Source organism: Melospiza georgiana, chromosome 1, assembly GCF_028018845.1.
Source record: "Melospiza georgiana isolate bMelGeo1 chromosome 1, bMelGeo1.pri, whole genome shotgun sequence".
Lineage (NCBI taxonomy): Eukaryota > Metazoa > Chordata > Aves > Passeriformes > Passerellidae > Melospiza > Melospiza georgiana.
In genome coordinates this window covers 112,932,860-112,951,974 of record NC_080430.1, presented here as the reverse complement: position 1 = coordinate 112,951,974, position 19,115 = coordinate 112,932,860, and the positions used below count along the sequence as shown (strand labels likewise).

General features: G+C 38.9%; 1 protein-coding gene across 3 annotated transcripts in view; it reads right to left on the bottom strand.

Moving 5' to 3' along the window:
- SPIDR (scaffold protein involved in DNA repair) overlaps positions 1-19,115 on the bottom strand; it is a 195,216-nt gene that overhangs the window by 15,508 nt on the left and 160,593 nt on the right. For all 3 annotated transcript variants that reach the window (XR_009114481.1, XM_058024781.1, XM_058024787.1), the window contains exons 11-13: positions 11,809-11,967; positions 2,550-2,637; positions 58-201 (exon numbers count right to left, since the gene is read on the bottom strand). Coding sequence is in view for 2 of the 3 variants with exons in the window: in XM_058024781.1 (XP_057880764.1) it covers positions 58-201; positions 2,550-2,637; positions 11,809-11,967 (391 nt within the window). In the remaining variant the exon portion in view is untranslated. The remainder of the gene's footprint in view (positions 1-57; positions 202-2,549; positions 2,638-11,808; positions 11,968-19,115) is intronic.

Below are 19,115 nucleotides of genomic sequence, written 5' to 3'. Positions count from 1 at the left end.
GATACCAGAAATCCAGTGGTAAAAAGTATTTGTTATCTGATTTGTAAAGCAGATTACCCGAAGAATTTCCTTTAGACCATGAACAGCTGGTGGCTGGTACAAATTAGAAATCTGTTCTTCCTCATCCACTTCCACATGTATTTCACCAGACTGAACAGTAAGAATGTAACAGAAGCTGGGAGGAGGAAGATTAGTTGTCATCTATTAAAAAATAAGAAAAAGAAATGTGACCATAAAAAAGGCACTTTAATTTAGCCAGTCAAGTTTTACAATAATAGGCAAGATGAACAAAACAATTTACATCTTAAGATGGATGGGGAAACAAAATTATATGGTTAATAACAAGGACTCTGATGTAGAAGATGAGTTAATAAACCAACAGTCACAAGTTACAAGCGAAATCAGCTTGTGTGTATAATTCTTTCCATAATCTAACATTGACCCACATCACAAAAACAACTCATAACTTGGCCCGCTTGGCAAACACTGTGACTATTTCAAGGTGCTTTTTCTTGTTCTGTGTATCTTTATTACGTGGTAGGAGTGCGTCAATTACTTCTTTTTTTTCTTTTTTTTTTTTTTTTCAACCTCCATAGCTTTTCTGAGATTTGGGGACTTTTGCATGTGGGTGGGTTTTTGTGATAGTAAACAGCTGCCGAACTTTTAAAGCTGCCAAATTAAATCCAGGACAGCACAAGGAGGAGATAATGAAGAACAGGAATGCAAGAGCTGCAAGAACTGCTCTCTTTGTGCCATGCCAGATTTTTCTTTTCCCCTTAAAAAGTACCATGACGTAACAACTTTATCAATCACCACTCAGAGAGGTCCCAAGCTGGAAAGACTTCTCAGAAAAGAAAAGACAATGCTAGAAGATAATTTTTATTGCAAATATGGTAAAATACTCTTTCAGCAAGGTTTGTTGTTAATAAAACATGTAATTTAATAGAAGAAATATGAATATATTAAAGACAGTTGCTCACCCATTAAAAAGAATCTGCATAAAGAAAAACAAAAGCAAAGGAAGCTGATACCCAAAATCTGTTTGCCTCTGGCAGCAATAAAGAAGGAATTTGAATGTACATGCAGCTCAAAAGAAATCCATTTCACAGGTCCCTTCCCAACATTATTATCATGCTGGCAATATTATTTATGTACCGATGTATAAAACTTCTTTCACAAAACTGTGCAGCTTTCTTGATACTGTTTGTACGAAGAAAAATGTATCTCAACAGAAAGAACTCCACCCAGCCAAAAACCTGGAGCATCAGAATGCAAGTTTTGGTTCTGTGTGGAATTAATTTCTGTTTCAAACCAACGTCAGAAGTGTAAATTACACGATTATGGCAAGTTTCCTCCATTTTAAAATTGCTAATAAAACAGAAAAAATGAAGAAATAGCAACAGTCATAACAACACTAAATGACATTTAAGAGTTTTGCCTCAGCATAGATATTCCCATTTTTGTTGCCTACATAATTTTAATGCACAAACCCATCCATTCCTCTGAGACTTCCAAAATATTTCGATGAAAGAAATAATCAAAGAGAGCACAGATATTTCACTCAGTTTCAGTCTCAATATTATTTTTGACTGAGGTCTGATATTTTTGTTCTTCAATATAAACCGCTGGACAATGCAAAGACCAAGCTACATTGCAGAGGAAAGATTCTTGGACTTTAGAAATAACTAGTAATATCCATCTTCAATATTCCCTGGTTTTGAAACCTGTTTATTTCCAACTCTTTCTTTTTTTTTTCCCATATTGACTCCTTTGGTCTAAAACCAATTTTTACTACTACTAACTTATTCCCAAAGAACAGCCTATACAAGAACATCAAGAAAGCCCAAGCTTTTGGCTACCCAAAAGCTTCTCAAATGGTCTTGTATTACCAAAATCATTTGATGTGATAGAACACCTTTTCTAAGACAAAAGCTAATTGAAGTAAAATCACAGATGTGATTTCAGCTTTGCAAATATATAATAACATACTTTAAATCCATCTCTATACTCTCCCACCCCCTAAAATCACAGGAACATTCAATTATCTCTAGTAATTACTTTTATGTTCATCTTTCTGACCTCACATGAAACAAGTATCAGTCAGAGACATCCTAACTAGTAAGAGACCTGATTCCAGCAGTCACTCTGTCTTCACAGAAGTTAATCTTCAGAAAAGTGCTTTCAAATCTAAAGCTGAAAAGTATTTTTAAAGAATGATTTTAACAACCTTGTATATAGATTTCTCAGCAGGCTCCATGACACCTAGTACCCCTTTACTCCTGCAAGGAGAAGACAGGAAGAATTTGTCTGGACATCTTACCATTCTAGCTCTAGAGGATTAATAAAGGGCTAATTGCATCATTTTGGAAAGATGCTGCTAATCCAGAGGGCTTCAGGTTAGCCTGGGATGTTGTCAGAATCAGTAAAACAAAACTTGGTAGGTAAAAAGAGGGAGAGAATCTTCATTCCCAAAGTAAACATGATTATACCACCACCAAAAATACTAGCTGTGAGTGAAAAAAATTCATATCCATAATAACAAAACTTACCATTTCAGAATCTTGACTTTGTCCAGGAACTTTCACAGGCACTACTGGAGGCCACAGACTGTCTATCAGACTAAAGAGTCCTAATGCCCTTCAAAGAGACCAATAAAATCAGGTTTAAAATGCTTTCCAGTGCCACACATTATATTTAAAAAATTCATTAGGAAATGTCATCTAAACCATTGCATGATTATGAAAACAATTTAAAATCATATTTGTTTTCTGGAAGCTGGTTTTGATTTGGTCTAGTTACATTTCCATGGCTTCTGCTGCCGGCTGGAGAGGGAAGCAAGGGATGCATCACATCCAGTGACAAGCAAGTCATGTTTAAACCTTTGCCACAAACAACTTGCTAAATGACAGAATTCAGGGGAACTGGGGTAAATGGCAGCTTGGGAAGGACACAGGTATCAGCACAACTTCTTTTAAAATTAGCTTTTAGCTATTTAACTGTTAAAAAGTTTTGCCTCTAACATTTTAATTTCTACTGGAGTGTTTTTGGGGGGTTGCTGTGTGTGTGCTTTTTGCTGGGTTTTTTGTTGTTGACAGCTGATTGTAACTGCTTTCAGGAAAGCCAGCAATTATCAGATACAGAGAAACAACAGGCAAGATTTTGTTAAGTACCATGTGCAGAGAACAATCTCCTTCCTACACAGCTCAGTTATGGTTTGTATTTATAAATTTTGCAAGTTTCACACTTTTGATTTAAAAAACAAACATAAATTTAACAGTCCATCACATTAAGGTAAGATGCTGACCACTCTTTGGCAAACCAAGCTGTACTTTGCAGCAGTTCAGTGGCTGCCTTGTGAGTTGATGGAAGATCTTTGCTGGACAGACAGGAGTAGCTGAGGGAGAGGAAATATCAACAGATAGCTAACTTGAAGAGAAATACATTTCTGAGTTAAAGCCCTGAGTTATCTTGTCCCAGTTCTCTGTTCTGTGAGTTGAAACACAGAGATCTGGATTTTAACCCCCCACTGCCTCCAAGTTGTCTGTTCCTCCAATTACCAAAACCACTATTTCTGAAACAACTCTAAAAAATGAAGTCCAAAACTTGTTAAAAGTAATATTAGCTTCTAACCCAACTGTTTAGAAGGAAACCACATACCCTGTTTACAGGGCTGAAGCACGTTGCAATATGCTGCTTCTCTTCAAGGGGTCATGGAAACTTTCCTTTTAAAGTTCTGCTTTTAGCTCACTTCTGCTTGAACTTATTTATTTCTGCATTTCCTTAGTCCTTCTCTGGATCCTTAGATTTTGGGTGTCTACTGTGAGCTTCTCAGCATGTTTTTTTCACTGCCTGTGATTCACTGTTAACAGTGATGCCTTTGCAAGAAGTTTTATGGCTGTAAATGTCAGGGGAAATATTAGGAATACAACTTGAGGCTCACAATTCAGATAACAAGCTGGCAGACTGAAAAGACATTGGTACCTGTAGTTGTGTTCTCCACATGAATGAAAATACTAGACACAAAATGCAGCTTTTTTACAGAATTGGACTTCCTGACTTACAAAGCATCATCCCCAAGTCTGTGAAAGGAGAGAGATTGGGGAGTTTTGGTGTTTGGAGGTTTTTTAATTTTAGTTTGGGGGTTTTGTTTGGTTTTGTTTTTTAACAGTGAAGTCATTACAGCACACAGAGCAATATTCGCTAGGTATTAAAGATACCTTACAGCAAACTGATCACTTCTTGAATCCTTGACTGGGGCAAGATTTTTTGGTTTGTATTGTACAGAATGATATCTGACACAAGGAAGGCCAATGCCCAGAAGAACCAACTGGTCTTGCTAACTGGGAGATGGAAAAGGAGAACTACAAAACAAGGGCAGAGCCTCCTGTCCACCTCAGGCAGTTCCATAAATGGCCTTCCTCACACAATCCACAGCTCAAGGTCAGAGCACAGATAGGAACACACCACAGACTGTGCACAGAGATTGCACATTCATCAACATCGAGTAACTAAGCCATGTTGTTTGTTGCATGTTCACATCTCCACCCAGATTGATCCCTCATTTGCATTGAAAGTGTTCACAAAGGACATGAAGCTGTCCTTTCTTCTTTAGCTCGCTCCTAACTTGCCATCCTGTGCCAGAATATCTAACACATGTGGTACCTTTCCTTCTATTCTTTGTGCCCTTTTGGAGAAGGCCATCTACTGCTTGAACTAGGAGCACTCAAAAAATAGTAAATGGCAGGATTTGTTTGCAAGCAGGCAGAGGATCAGTGCTGGGTGGAGCAAGACTCCTGAACATCTTGGCCCCATCATTCTTTGACACCAGTCAGGCCAAGGGCAGAGACAAACCAAAGGATTAGCAAGTTCCAAATGACATCCTGCTGTGATCCTCGCTGTGAGCTGGGATGTTCTCTCCTGGGACTCTCACTCCATCAGTCCCTGTCCCTGGTGGGGAGCTCCCTGGCTGCTCCACCCACTTATACACCTACAGCAACTCCTCTTTACACTTATGGGCTTCAACACAGCAGAAGGGAGAATGAAGTGGGACCACTCACAGTGGAGAAATGACAAAGACATTGTGTCCTCCTCTGCAGAAGATCATTATCCTCACAGAAAGAATAAAATTAATTCCCTTCACTGGCCAAGTAACACTCACACTCCAGTTCAATCTGATTTGAACAATGGGCGCAGTTTATTCAATATGTGGAGCCTTCTTCAGCTCTAGAGTCAGGACAAGACATGAACAGCTGGCTCTGTGCTGCAGCAAAGGGCCTGGTTAGCTCCCATGTGCATATGGAGCCTCTCTGGATACACAAGACAAAATTAAAATGTTTAAATTTTGCTCAGTGAGTGTAATTACTAGTTACTTTGGAAAAAAAAATATCACAAAAGGAAAGACTTCTAAGAAAGGAAAAGCTGAGTAAGAAGTGAAAAGAAACAGGCTCAAGGATCAAACAGAAAAATGAACATGTAAAGTATTTTGAATAACTTTTTTTTCTTTTACTTCAGAGACTAGGGCTCTATTGTAGTACTATGTAACTTTGAAAAAAAAGACTGAATCTATAGCAGGAAAAGGACAAAATAATCTATGAGGTTCTAAATGACAGACTCAACTCTCTACTTTCCAGGCCAGGCTCAACTCTGTGCTTGGTAAAACAAATTTTGTCCCGTCCCAAATATATATATTTCCACTGTCAAACACCAACACAGTAAGACTACCAGTAACTCCAGTGGAGTGTTACAGTAAAGATTTCCACAGAAATTTGGACTTATGACAGGTAGATTTACCTCTCTTCTATAAACCCACATCTTCAAGCTTTGTTTATATATAAAATCAGATTTTATATATGTGTGTATATACAGTTTTATACATGTGTGTGTATACAATAAACAAAATTGGGGGGTTTTGTGTCCTTAATTATTTTTACTAGCCAATGTCCTCAAAAGACATCTCTCTTAACCTTTCCTCGCTAAACTTCAGTATATCTTTTCTCTGTATCCATAAATGTAAACTGCCTCTTGTGTACCCAGCCATCAGGCAGAGAATTTTAAAGATATAATACTGTTAAAAAGGCTAAATGCATTACTGGTACACCAGTATTTACACTATCAGAACATCTCTGATCCTGTGGAAATCCCATTTATTTCATACTACAAGCTGTGTTTCAAAAGTCAAATCACTCTGATTTTTCAAAACTGCATTTCACTGATTCTGACCTGACAACTTATAACCTAACAGGAAGATTTGCTTTATTTCTCTCAAAAGCATGAAGTTTCAGCCACAGTTCTGGTCCAAAAACTTTGCGTCTGCCATGCCTGATCCAACTTTTAACATACAGCTTATAGCTTGGGGGATTTTTCAACTTTAAAATCATAACAGGCTCAGGAGAAAAATACTAGAGGGAGAAAATAGCAGCAATATCAGAGAAAAGCAGGCACATAAACAGGGAAAAAGGGAGCACTATGTAAGGTTTATAGCAAGGAACAGAAAGATGCTAAGATTCTCTTCCAACATCTTCCACAGCTCTGCTCTGAGGACTTGGGACTTGGAACTTCTCTGCTTCCTCCTCTCCTACTTCTTAAACTTTTTGTCTAAACCAAACCAGTTTTCTTTGGCAGTGTCAGTCTCAATTATTAAGAATTCAAAAATTAAGCAACTCCTAGCCCTCTGTGCAAAATGAAGAAATTCCTTAATAATCACCTGGACTGCATAAACTTCTAGTGTCAAGGGACAAGAAATCCAAATATAAAGCTGACACTGTAGGCTCCCTCCCTCCCTCCCTTTAACTGACCTACTAAGACTTGCAGTGCACAAACTATGCAACTCCACATTTTCTTAGTCTTGAGTAATAAAAGCAACAAAATCACAAAGTAAAAACCTGAGCCTACTAAACCAGCATCTTTGTCAAAGTATGAACAGGGAGGAAGGGCTGCTGACCTCTTTCTCCCCCCAGATTTTGTTTAGCTACATGGAATCATACAGTTGAATGACTTACATACTTTAGTAATTAAATTTTCTACAGTATATTAGAAATTACACATACTACATGAACTCACTGAAATTATAACATAAAAGTGCTTTTGATTCAATATGGACATGCCTATATTATTCTCCAATGCTGATTACTGAATAGATTAATGACACAAGCACTAAGATACAAGCAGCAGTCCATGTTTATCAAAGAATAGAAAATTCAGGAAATAAAAAACTTCGTTTCTGATACCAAAGCAGCCATAGAAATGAATATAAAAATAATGCATATAGTCAAAACTTCAATGTGATTACTGAAATGATGCTTTAAATGAAACTCAACTTTTAACCACAGAAATTACTGAAATGTTTCAGGACCTCAGAACCCAGAGGCGTGGGTGGATCTTGTAGATGGCAGTCTTTTTGGAGGAGGGAAAACCAAAGGAAGGAAGTTCTGACCTCCTTGCTCTGCGGAGGGTTCTTACTATTACATTTCCTGTCAATGGCTAGCAGTTGAAACACTTACTTGTGCAGCAGTTAGCAGTGGTCCCCTCTTCTGAGGGCAAAACAAAATGAAGGGAAAGTATAAAGTGAAGAGTAAAGGGGAAAAAATGAGAGAAATTGAGGTCAGCGAAGTATGTGATTCAAATAAAAAGGAAAAAAATAGAAAAGAATGAAAGCCCTCAAGCACAATAGTGACCACTACAAACATACAGGGAGATTTCACATTTCAGTGCCTAACATTTGAAAGTTCAAAATGACAAACAACAGAAGCCAGCTTTATTTGAAAATGCAGAAATTTCTCAGAAAAACATAACACTGGTTGATGAGCTCAATGTTCAGAGCCTGTTTACTGCAGAGGAAAATGCAACAGATAATACAGCCTGCCATGAATTAAATGTTGGCTCAAAAGTCAAAGCTTATGAGTTGATGTATCCTTCAAAGTGTTTTAGCCTTTCCAACACCAGTGTAGATTTTAGCATTCTACATGCAGCAGCTGCCTCCTTTTTTGAAGATAATTAACCATTTGTTCAATTTAGGGACAAAATTTTTACTGACACACTGTGTTCTTCCTCCCCCCTCCATTTTTAAATTGCTGTTATCTTTCTGTTCTGCTGCAGAGAAACTCTTCATAATTCTAACACATAAGAAAACATAAACAGAAGAAGCAGGTACATCTGCTATACTCAGCAGTAAAACAACTCAATGGTAGGAAAATCAGGTGAAAAGACCCAAATTGTCAAAATCCAAATTATTATTCTGCGTGGAACTCCAGGTAGGACTAAAAACAATCAGTTTTTTTTTTTTTTTGTCAGTAAAGACAGGTCTCTAATTCCAAAGACTATCTCAGATCATTGAAATTAATTTCCAGTAGGAAGCAGGAACTATGACAATTTATAGGTTATTTACTCCTGAGGCATTTCAGTGAGCGCTCAGCCTCTGCATCTAATTGCATTCATTTAGTTCCTGGTTATTCCTGACATACCTGAAACATGCCTGGGACCTATTAAAAACCAGGGGGGTTGCATGTGCTGCATGCATATAGATTTTCAACCAGCATTCCTGCCTCTAGCAGCACGCCCCCAAAATCTCACTTCCTCTTCCTCAAGGGACTGAATTTAAGACTGACATGAGGCAGTGGGAGGGTGAGGGTGAGAACAAGAGCCTCTAAGGAAACAACATCACCAGCAGCCTTTCAATGAATATTTTTCAGTCTTCTCCCTTTAAACCACTGTAATGTTTTTCTTCTTCTTTTGCTGATTCTGAGCATGCAGTCCAAGGAATAGTTGTAGGAAAGGCTAGGTGACAAGTATGGATGAGAGGGTGAGGAGAAAAGCTGTCAGGAAACAGATAGCACACAGGTTCAGGCAGTTGCCACCCTCCTGCTTCCTACTTTATCCAGCAGCCTCACGAACAGAGTAAAGAGCTGCTGGAAATCAGGCACTGAACAAGCAACTCTGCCATGACTCAGCCATGTCCCTCTGTCCTACAGCACTGCCAGAAACTGGTCTGCAAAGGGAAACACCACTTCCTTTATGCACTGCAAAGGGAAGGATTTCTTGCAGGGATGGTTTAGGGCAGTGTGCTTTATGTGGGTAAGGGTCTGGCTCTGAAAAGCACCTAAATCAGTAAAAGACCTCCAAACGACCTCGACAAGACCCTACTACTCATCAAAGCATATTGAAAACCAATATTCAACATTAGAAGTAAAGCATATTGAAAACCAATATTCAACATTAAAAGTGTTTCTCTAAATGTAAGGTTACATCATCATTCCAATTTTTCACAGAGCTGATCTCTGTCAAGACAGGACATGGTTGTGTAAGTTCTTATCCCACTCTTCTCTTGGAACACAAGTGTTTTCTTATCAGAGAAGAAATGTGTTTAGTTTCTTTAGCACTCCTTAACAGTACAGGTTCATTCCAAAGATCAAGTAATGTGGTTACCTGGGTTTCCCCTGGGTGTAAAAACCCTTTATTGTAGGCTTATAGGTTTTTAGCCCTTGAAATGAAACTTCAGCTTACAACAGTGATTTTAAGATTGCATTTACTGGAATGATGTCAAATAGTACTTCCAATTAAATATTTGATGATGGATGATGGCCTGGAAAATTTTTTGAACAGTAACAGTGGTCCATTGATGCAAAACTCTTGAGAAGCTCTTGTATCTATTAGCAAATGTCCTCTGTCTCACAGAGGGACTGAGGAAGCACTCTGTCTCTGATTACAATCCATATGACTGTGGGACAACATGAACATATGGGATCTTATTAGCCATTCCTGGCTTTCTCCAGATCATGTGCTTCAAAGGCACACACAAAAAAAGTCATTACTTTTCCCTTGTATTTCCTACATTTTCTTCCCTTTCATCCACTTTAAAAGCCACTGTCAGACTCCAGGAAATAAACAGTTTCAAAGCCATCTCATTCCAAAAAGTAATTGGTGTTCTCAAAAAAAAAAAAAAAAAAAAAAAGGCAGCAGTCTTTCTTGCAGGGCAGACCACATAGTTCTTACTCACTCATGTGCTGCAAGCCAAGGTTGGGCACTCACAGGCATAACCCATCATGTGCTTGGATACATCAGTGGCTCTGGAAATCCATTTATCCAGTGGCAATGAGTTCTACAGCTTAATTACGCTCTCTGAGAGTAAGAACGCCCTCGTATTCATTTCAGCTATGGCTTTACTGTGGTTTCCATCACACCTAGAATGTGTCCCAAGCACTTAAAAGTAATAAAAAGTTACAAAGCAGAACTTAGGCTTAAACAATTAAGAAAGAAACAAATCCCTGAACAATTCCCCCACCCACCCACCCATCTTGTACAATGAAATCACGTTTTAACCGCTGCGCTGTCCCCGAAGCTACACTATACCCATTTTCTTTTAATGTTCCCTAGCAGGGCTACCACCAGCACAGCTCCAGCTGAGCCACCAGCATTTTCAGCAGTGTGTCTTCTGAACGTCCTCAGAATAGCCAGAAGTAAGTTACTGCTGCTTTGAAACAGAATTTACATTAGAAAAAGTCTGTCTCTTATTAGTTAGGCAGAGTACTGGAAGCACCAGCAGCCAGTTGTAAAACTTCATTTGTATCCAGAATTCCAAAGCCATTATTTAATTTGTTTGGAAAAAATGTAACTTGAAAAAAAAAGCCAACAAAATAATTAAATAAGAAGACGTGTTTGTTATTAAAGATCCATAAAAATGCAAGTAGGCTTGAAATCCAAAGGCTCTGAAAATTAACACTGCAAGTACATAAAAAGAAAAGCACACTGAATAGGGCTGGCTGGAAAACAACAATTCCATTTTGCTAAACATTTCAAAGCTTTGAAATTTGTTTTTGTTCCAATATGAAACAAAAATGAGACTTTCTCAAAGTTTTCATGAAATAAGAATAAGAGAAAGAATATTCACTCCCTCTGGACCTGAAAAAAATCTTCCCAACAAAGCTGTCTCCAAAATAGATAATGTTTCCATGAAACATTCTGGTTTTGATGAAACAGCATTTTTCAACAGGAAAAAAAGTGTCAGCAGAAATACCATAGCCATTCTAACAGCAAAGGCTTATCTAGATCGGATGCTTGTACGAATAAATTATGTTGAGAACTGAACCAATCTAATTATATTTATATAGGTCCCCATGAGAACATTGTATCACTCTCCTTAGAAAGATACTCTGTAAGATAATCGATCTATTTAATTTTTTTTTCTTGACTAAAGATATTTTATTTGAAGAACATAAGAGGAACCACAGAATAAGCAAAATCTGAGACGTACCATAAGCCAATTTGTTACTTACCTGGGGGAATTTTTCTATAAAGCTATTGACATTCTTATTCCAAAATAAGAATGGCTTTAAGATTTGCAAGATTTTTTTTTTTTTGAGAAACAAACTGTGGTTCTAAAACCATTCAGATTTAACAGAATTAAGCTCTAAGATACTAAAGGAAAGTCTGTGCTTGAAAGTTCAAGCCATACTGGGCAGCACTGTAGAAAAACTTAGTGCAGTAAAAAGCTCTGCAATGAAAGGGAGATGAACTAATGTTTATAAGTCTCTGAATCTACTGAAGACGAAGAAAACACTCATATTTTATGGAATATTGCACACAGAAGTTCCTTACTCTGCTAAGTGTGTACTGTGCATTAGCTTATTTACGTTCATTTTGGAGAACAGTTGGCTCAAGCACAGCTGGATGCCCCAAAAGTGGCAATGAGGACATTTGATTGAACAAAGCCAGGTTCAGTTGTTCCAAAGAATGTTGGCCACAGAAATAAATAAAAAGGCAGATCATCTTTGCCTGCCACATCAAGCAACATGTTCTTCCATTAATTGTTCTCACCTTCCTCTCGTAGTTCTCTGCAAAATCTTCATTCCAGCTAAGCAGCAAGATTTTCCCTCCCATCTCCTGCAGAACTGCTCGACGTCATCTGCGGAACTCAGGGACTGCAGCTGCACTTCACTGAACATGCCATAGGCATCCTGGACAAGGAGGCACAACCTGCAAAACATTCCTCCATTACTCACTGGCATCTGCTCATAACAAGCCAGTGAGCAAAGCTCTGAAAACAATGTTACAAGCTTCAGGACAGGGGTTATCCTCTGCAGTATCTGCAGAATTCCTATCAAGTAACGTATCAATTAACAAACCCAACATCTTTAAAGGTTTTCTCATGCATTTTCAGGACATAACAGGGCCATGAAGCAGAGAAGCATGACTGAAACAAAGAGTACAAGGCTTGCACTGGGGATTAGGTTGATTAACTGCTATGCACTATGTGGCCTGTGCACTTAAAAATGAAGAAAATGGAGTTTTTGCCTTACTTGAGGTGAATTCTACAATAAAGACAGAACAACAACAGAAACATAAATATGTGTCTGTTTAAATATAAAAATTCTGCTTAGAAGTAAGCACAGCAACATATTTCACAAGTAATAATCACTGAGACTGGAAAAGCAGGCATTACATTTTCCCACACTCTTTTTTTAAAAAGAATCCTGAGGATGCAAAAAAGAGTGAAACATCAATTTCTCTTTAAAGAACAAAACAACATAAAACTGGAGATTAGTATATTGAGAGTCGGGTATGAAGCCCAGAGGAACTATTTTAAGAAGGTAATTAAAGAACCTGCTAAACAAACAATTTGATTAAAATCTATGGAAGTAGGGGCTGTCGGGCTGGGAAGTATTGCTTAACCAACTTGATGGCATTTTGAGAAGATAGTACTGTCATAACAGATAAGGCAAAATCAGTGGATGTCATACATTTAGATAGTCAAAAGCACATTTCACAAGATTCTGCACCTGAGATGAGCAGCCACGATAGCATGAATCATGCAGGGCTGGAGGAAGGAGGCCCCTGTCTACAAGATTGGTTTTAATTGCCTCAGAAAGAGACAGTTAAGCATGGAAACTTTTCAAAGGGAAACAAAAATTACCTTTGAGGGTAGCACACACATTTTTGTTTCCAAATAAAACTCAGGGGTGCACCAGGCAGCAGAATTCAGTTCATTTCAAAAGTACATGCCAAAACTACCCTCCCCAGAGCGGCACCATTGTTCCCAGCAAGCCAACTCCTTTTGGAACACATCCTGTAACGTACATGCACCCTGAAAGCATTCAACAGCAGTCATTATATCTTTATAAAATATATTTATGAGCTAAATGAGCTCCTACACTGAAGAAATCCATATATTTTCTTCACATGGAAAAGTAGGCACATGGAAGAGCCCTAATCACAATTTCCTTGTTCATTATGAAGTGCCTAACTTCAGCTCAGACCCTCAAGAAGGCTGCATTTGATATAAGATACAACCCCAAAGGCCTTCTGACATCAGCAATTGTGCAAGCACCAACTAAGAGTCCTCATTTTTCCAAATGCTGGGGCTGGTTGTGAGCAGCAGGGAGGGATAGGACTGGGTAAAAACAAAGACTCACGTATTTTCCCCATACCTCCAGCTACAAAGGTCCCATACAAACCCAGTCATCATCACAAAAAAACCCCAAATAAATTAGAGCAACTATGTTTGCCTGCTGCTTTCCATGTTAGGACTTTGAATTCAGTTAAGAGCTCCCCTGAGTTTTAGCTGATTTGACTGAAACTCCCCGTGATATTGTTATGTTTGGAAAACCAGAGTTCATATGCTCTGAACATTTCTGAAAATCAGATTGAGGGGAACCGGAAAAACAAACCAAACAGTTTTGCCTATGTTAACAAAATGTTGACTGTTAATTGTGAAAAATTAGGTCTCTGTATCTCAGAGCAAGAAGGGCCAACTGAGTTAGTGTCTCAGATCAGATCAGTTCAGCAGTCTCTTAACTGATCACTGGAATTTCTCATATCTTTAGTGAGACATAACTGAACACAAGTAAGTCTCAGACTAGCTGGCACCAGGGTCATATTAAGTCCTCTGGGACATGTTAATTGCCCAAATAAAACTAGCTTGGTTGGTGCTGAAGACATCAGTCAGTAAAAGAGCATTTTCCAAGTCCTTTTAAGTCAAGCAAAGAGATGGTTTCTGTCAGACATGGGAATCTCAACTCCCCGCATCCCTGGCCACAGATTTCCATTCCTTTGTGGTGGCACATAAATGGCTAGGACAGGAAACTCATCTGACCAAAAAATACTGGAGCCAAATCATCATCACTAGCAGCATCATCTGAGTTTCTTGAAAATCAACTCTTTTAAAGTAAACTCCTACTTGCAAGGAGTACTGCTTCTAGGCAAGGATGTGTTTTCCTTGAAGCTCCCACTCCAGCTGTCCAAGGTATGCAGCAAATACAGAAAACTCAGGTCACAAGACAGGAGAATGGTCATCTTATGGCCATGCTCAATGCAGAGAAGAACTGTGCCGTGGAGGCTTCTATCAGAAATGTTCCCATTCACAGTGGAAATACATTCATGATCACTGGCTTCGTGAAGGAACACAGAGCAGCAGATTCCAATGCCTTTGCTCTGCCAGGTTCGTACACAAGCACAGACACTCTAGTTACTACACTTGCTTTTAACAATGTCCAGAGGGTAGTCACAGTTTTTCTGCAACATGCATTTAAAATGAAATTCACTCACTTAAAGTCACTCACTTAAGTGATTATTCAGTCACTTAAAGTCAGAATTTCATTAATAACCCTTCTGCAGGGTTATTAATACACCCAACTGCAGACTAAGAGAGAAATATCCCAGATCAACACCATGAATAGAAGTTCCCAAACACATTCTCCCTGCTTCCCCATGCCTTTCAAACAGTATCAATGAACGATGGCAAAACCTTGAAACGCTACAGGTGTTTGAGGGACAACTGATTTTCCCACTTAATGACTATCATGAAATCAGCTGTATCCCACAAGAGATTTAGCAATGCACTTGGAGAACTACCCTCCTGTTCTCTGGAACTGGTTCTGTTCTTATGGATTTTGTACATGCTGTCAGCATCACTGACAGTAGTCCAGCTGCATTCAGAGCCTTTTGATTCAGGACCTTAACTTCCTTAACAGTACTCTTTTCTCCCTTGATCTCACTTTATTCCAAGAACAGGGCATTTGGATTATTTTGCCATGTTGCAGAGTTGCTCTCATATTACAGCAAATGGTCTCACAAATTAATTTTTAGCAGGCAGTCTAACTGTGATTAAAGCAAACAGCTTGTCCCATCACTTTTTGCCCCTCTTTGAACCTCACTACCATGATGAAAACCCAAACATGAAAATTATGAGACAAGCTGCAAAGCCAAAATGAGTATCTGCCCCCCAGGAATTCAGCATTCATGTTTTGTGCACATCTATAGGAAATACCTCTTTTCCAAAAAATTTGCATTTGTATCAGTTAATAAGATAAAACATACCTTTACCAATACCTTGTATGCATAGAACTAAAATGTTAAAAAAAAGGCAGGAAACATCTCCAATTTAATCAGTGGTGCTTCTGCAGGGAGGAAATAGTGCTATCTTTATTTTTGGGACAACAGGATGCAATCCTGTGTAAGACCCTCAGCTTAAAATATGAGTTTGGAAACTAAAATGTCTTATGCAAAATAGCAGAGAACTCACTCCTGGGAAGAGGGGTAGCAGGAAAGCCAGTAGAGGAACAAATGTAGGAGATGCAGACTAAGGAAAAGGTGAAGTATGACACATTGGTAACAGCAAAGGGGGAGAAGATAGGGAATGATAAGAAGTGAGGCAGAGTTTAGCTTATTTTTTTTTTTAATGTAATGACACAGTAAGTCTCATGCAAAAGCTTGGGAAGATTTTGTTAATTTGTTAATAGCCAGAAGCAAGGATGGGGGCTGGAGGAAGATGAGACTGATTGCTCTGCATTATTTCTATGACTGTGCTGATCTTTAGGACAAAATGTCTCCCAGTAGAAATCTGGAGGGGATTACAGGATTAATGCCATGCCCTTCTCCCAGTTAGTCACTCTTCATGGGTAAAGGGTAAGCCCTTCTTTTACTAATATGTTTTTATGCATGAAAAATCATCTCTCTCCATATTGCTGCCTTTTATCAAGCAGCTGACTTTCAGGAGAGGTAAGGGCGATGAAAACCTTCTCCATTTTTGGTCTCAGCAGTTGGAGGAAAAGAATAAGACAAGGAAGATCTGCCTGGAGAGGAGATGAGAGCACAGGGAGGCCAGAGCAGACTGATTACACTGACACTGCCTTTACTGAGTCTCGGGAAAACAAACAGCAGAAATTTGTCACGAGCAGATCTTAACCAACAAGTAATTGTTTTAGCCTTGGGTAGGAGGACAATTGTGTGGCCCAGGGCAGCTCTTCTCCATGGCAGCTAAGCTGAGCAGTAGAGCACGAGGAGCAGGACAGCCAGGCAAGCTGGCAACACCACCACCTTTGCAGCACTTTGCACAGACCTCCTTGGTTGCTCTTTCTTTGGGAGTGAAAGGGGGGAATGGGAAAATGCCTGACAACTAATTGACTTGTATTAGCTCTGATATTTGCTCATTCTTTATCTCCACCATCCATGAGACAGCTGCTGCTGTTTTGTTTGTCAGAAGGACTTCTTATCTCTGTGAGGTGCGGTCCTAGCAGAGGCATAAAGCGCACGAACATAAACACACACAAACAAAACCCCCTCTCCCTGCATCACCAGAGGCACAACACTACCTACACAACTCCAATCCAGCAACTTGTCTGGTCAAGTCTCAAGGTGGAGCTGATTAACTCCTGCTAATATGGCTCAGATTCAAATTGTAACCTGCAGGACACCACCCTAGCTGGGTTTAATTTATCCCTACCTTATGAACTCCTTTTATTCACCATACCCATATAGTAATTGAAAAATCAAACTCAGAGCACAGGGACAACTGTCCATCTTCCCCCTTTCAGCACTAACATTTCTCTATTTAACACTATTATATATCTATATTATACTTAGTTTAACACTATTATTTATATATTATATTCTATAATCCTATCTAACACTAGTATTTCTCCTTCATGCTCCCTTTTGAAAAGAATGTACCCACTGTAGCTTTCCTAAGGGAAACACAAGATTTAGAGTTTTCTGCTTAAAATCCATACCATTTGCTGTCAATAAAAGGTGAGTGAAGCTCTACAGAACACAACTATGGACTGAATGCTACAAATACAAATTAATGATGAGGGTAACTATCTCCTTCTCTGCCTAGGCTGCAGAGGCACAAAGGTACAGAGGAAAACACAAGCACCACCGTTTCCAGTTTATAAGGGGAATATTAAGCTGGAAGAAGAATCCTGGTCCAAGTACAGACATTTTTAGCACCCAGCCTGATTGCTCTGGTTTGAAGCACTGACATGAACAAAACAGTGATAATTTGCTCTGAAAACTGGAGGTTTAAAACTACTGAAAAGTACAGTTTGTGATCATGTATGTTTTTATCAGTCAACTGCGGAAGGGCCCAGAAGGAAAGAAAGAAAACGGAAGTTCTGGAGAGCTGGACCTGGCAGAAGTATTGGTGGAAACTGCACATGTGATTGGAGTATCACAGGGAAATAACCTAGTCTTATCTCAGCATCTCAAATAGAAAATATGTTGCAGAGGCCTCTCCGGTCTCAGGAAAGGAAACTTTTATTTTTGCAGACACCTCCAGACAGAGGATTTCTGTAACACACTTGCACATACTCACTACAGTAACTATACCAAGTCCCCCATTTTCCATTTTCCTTGCTGTTCATTACAATTTTTATACAGATGTTAAAAAATGGAGTGAGAGTGTAAGTTATAAGATAACTGTTGCTTATTTTTATTCTCTTCCTTGATTCATCACATAGCTCGACACAAACTGGAAAATCAAATACCGCTTCCACAAGCTCTTTCCTGATCCCCTGCCTGCTGATTGCTTTTTCCATTTCTTCATTCATGTTAATCCTTCCACCTACTATTTTCTGCCTGTGGCCTGAAGAAGCAGCACTTCTGTGGGAAACAGCTTTAGTGCGTAGGAAGAGACCTGCATGAGCCAAGGGTGTCAGCAGAGCTACCTTTGCAATGCTGCTGGAGAACAGGGCTGCACCGCACTGCAAATGCTCCCACTCAAAACACGGAACACCACCTGCCTGCTGGGAGCTACATGCAGCTTGTCAGGAATTGGTGTAGCATGAAATCCAGCTTTTTGTGCTTGCCATGACAACCACGGCTTCACATGTGACATTTTTTTCCTGCAAAAATAATTTCTTATATGAAGTTTTCACGTGACACCACATGAACTTTTTAAACTCTCCATCTGACGCTGGCTCTAAGTGCACTTTTGAATGAAACTGCTGATGTGTGTGTTTTATTTGTTCATGGAATTTCTCTCAAAAGTAAACAAAACATTCAAAACCATAAAAAGACATTCCTGACATTCACTCAAACATGATATAGAGCCTAAGCTGTAATTTCAAACAGTTACAGAGCTGCATTTGAAAAATATTTTCAGTATCATGGATAGTTCTGCTTTTGTCAGATTCAAAAATGAATACTAAAGTTGTTCCACATTCATAGTTTAGATCCAAAGTAATGATGCCATGTAAATAATTTTTTATAGTGATAGCTGGTTTGGAAGACACAGAGAATTTAGAAAAAATAACTTCCTAAGTATTGCCTAAAAGTTTGTATAAAGGCTAGGCCACAATGGAGCAGTAAGGTCTTCCTCCCTCCAGATCCCCTGGCATCTCAACCTCCCATGGGACATAATTTATGGTCCTTCTGCTAAGATCCATTCCATACAGCTTGTTATGCAAAGAAAACCAATTTTGCGTGGTAAAAAAAAAAGCAAGCACATCAGATCACCCCAGCATGTTTCACCCACTGTGCTGTTAATTGTAGTTGGTAAGAAAAATGATGATGCACACCCTCCTCAGGTTCTTCAGTGTACCATTACTTCAGCATGGAATCCCATCACAACCCCTTGGTTACTTCAGTATACAATTCAGAACAAATATTATTTTCCTGCATGTCACAATTTACTAATCAAGAGTGAAAATGCATATTTCAGAAACTCACAGGCTCAGTTGAAAACTGCAAGTCTTTCTTATGGATGATGTCCAACAGAAAGATTATGTTCCAAATATAATAAGTAATTACCACCCAGTCATTTCAAGTACTTATCTATGAATCTGAGGAGGGGTTCTTTGTTTATTTTTTTAATCTCAAGACTTTGTAATTATTGTTTTGGCATCCAA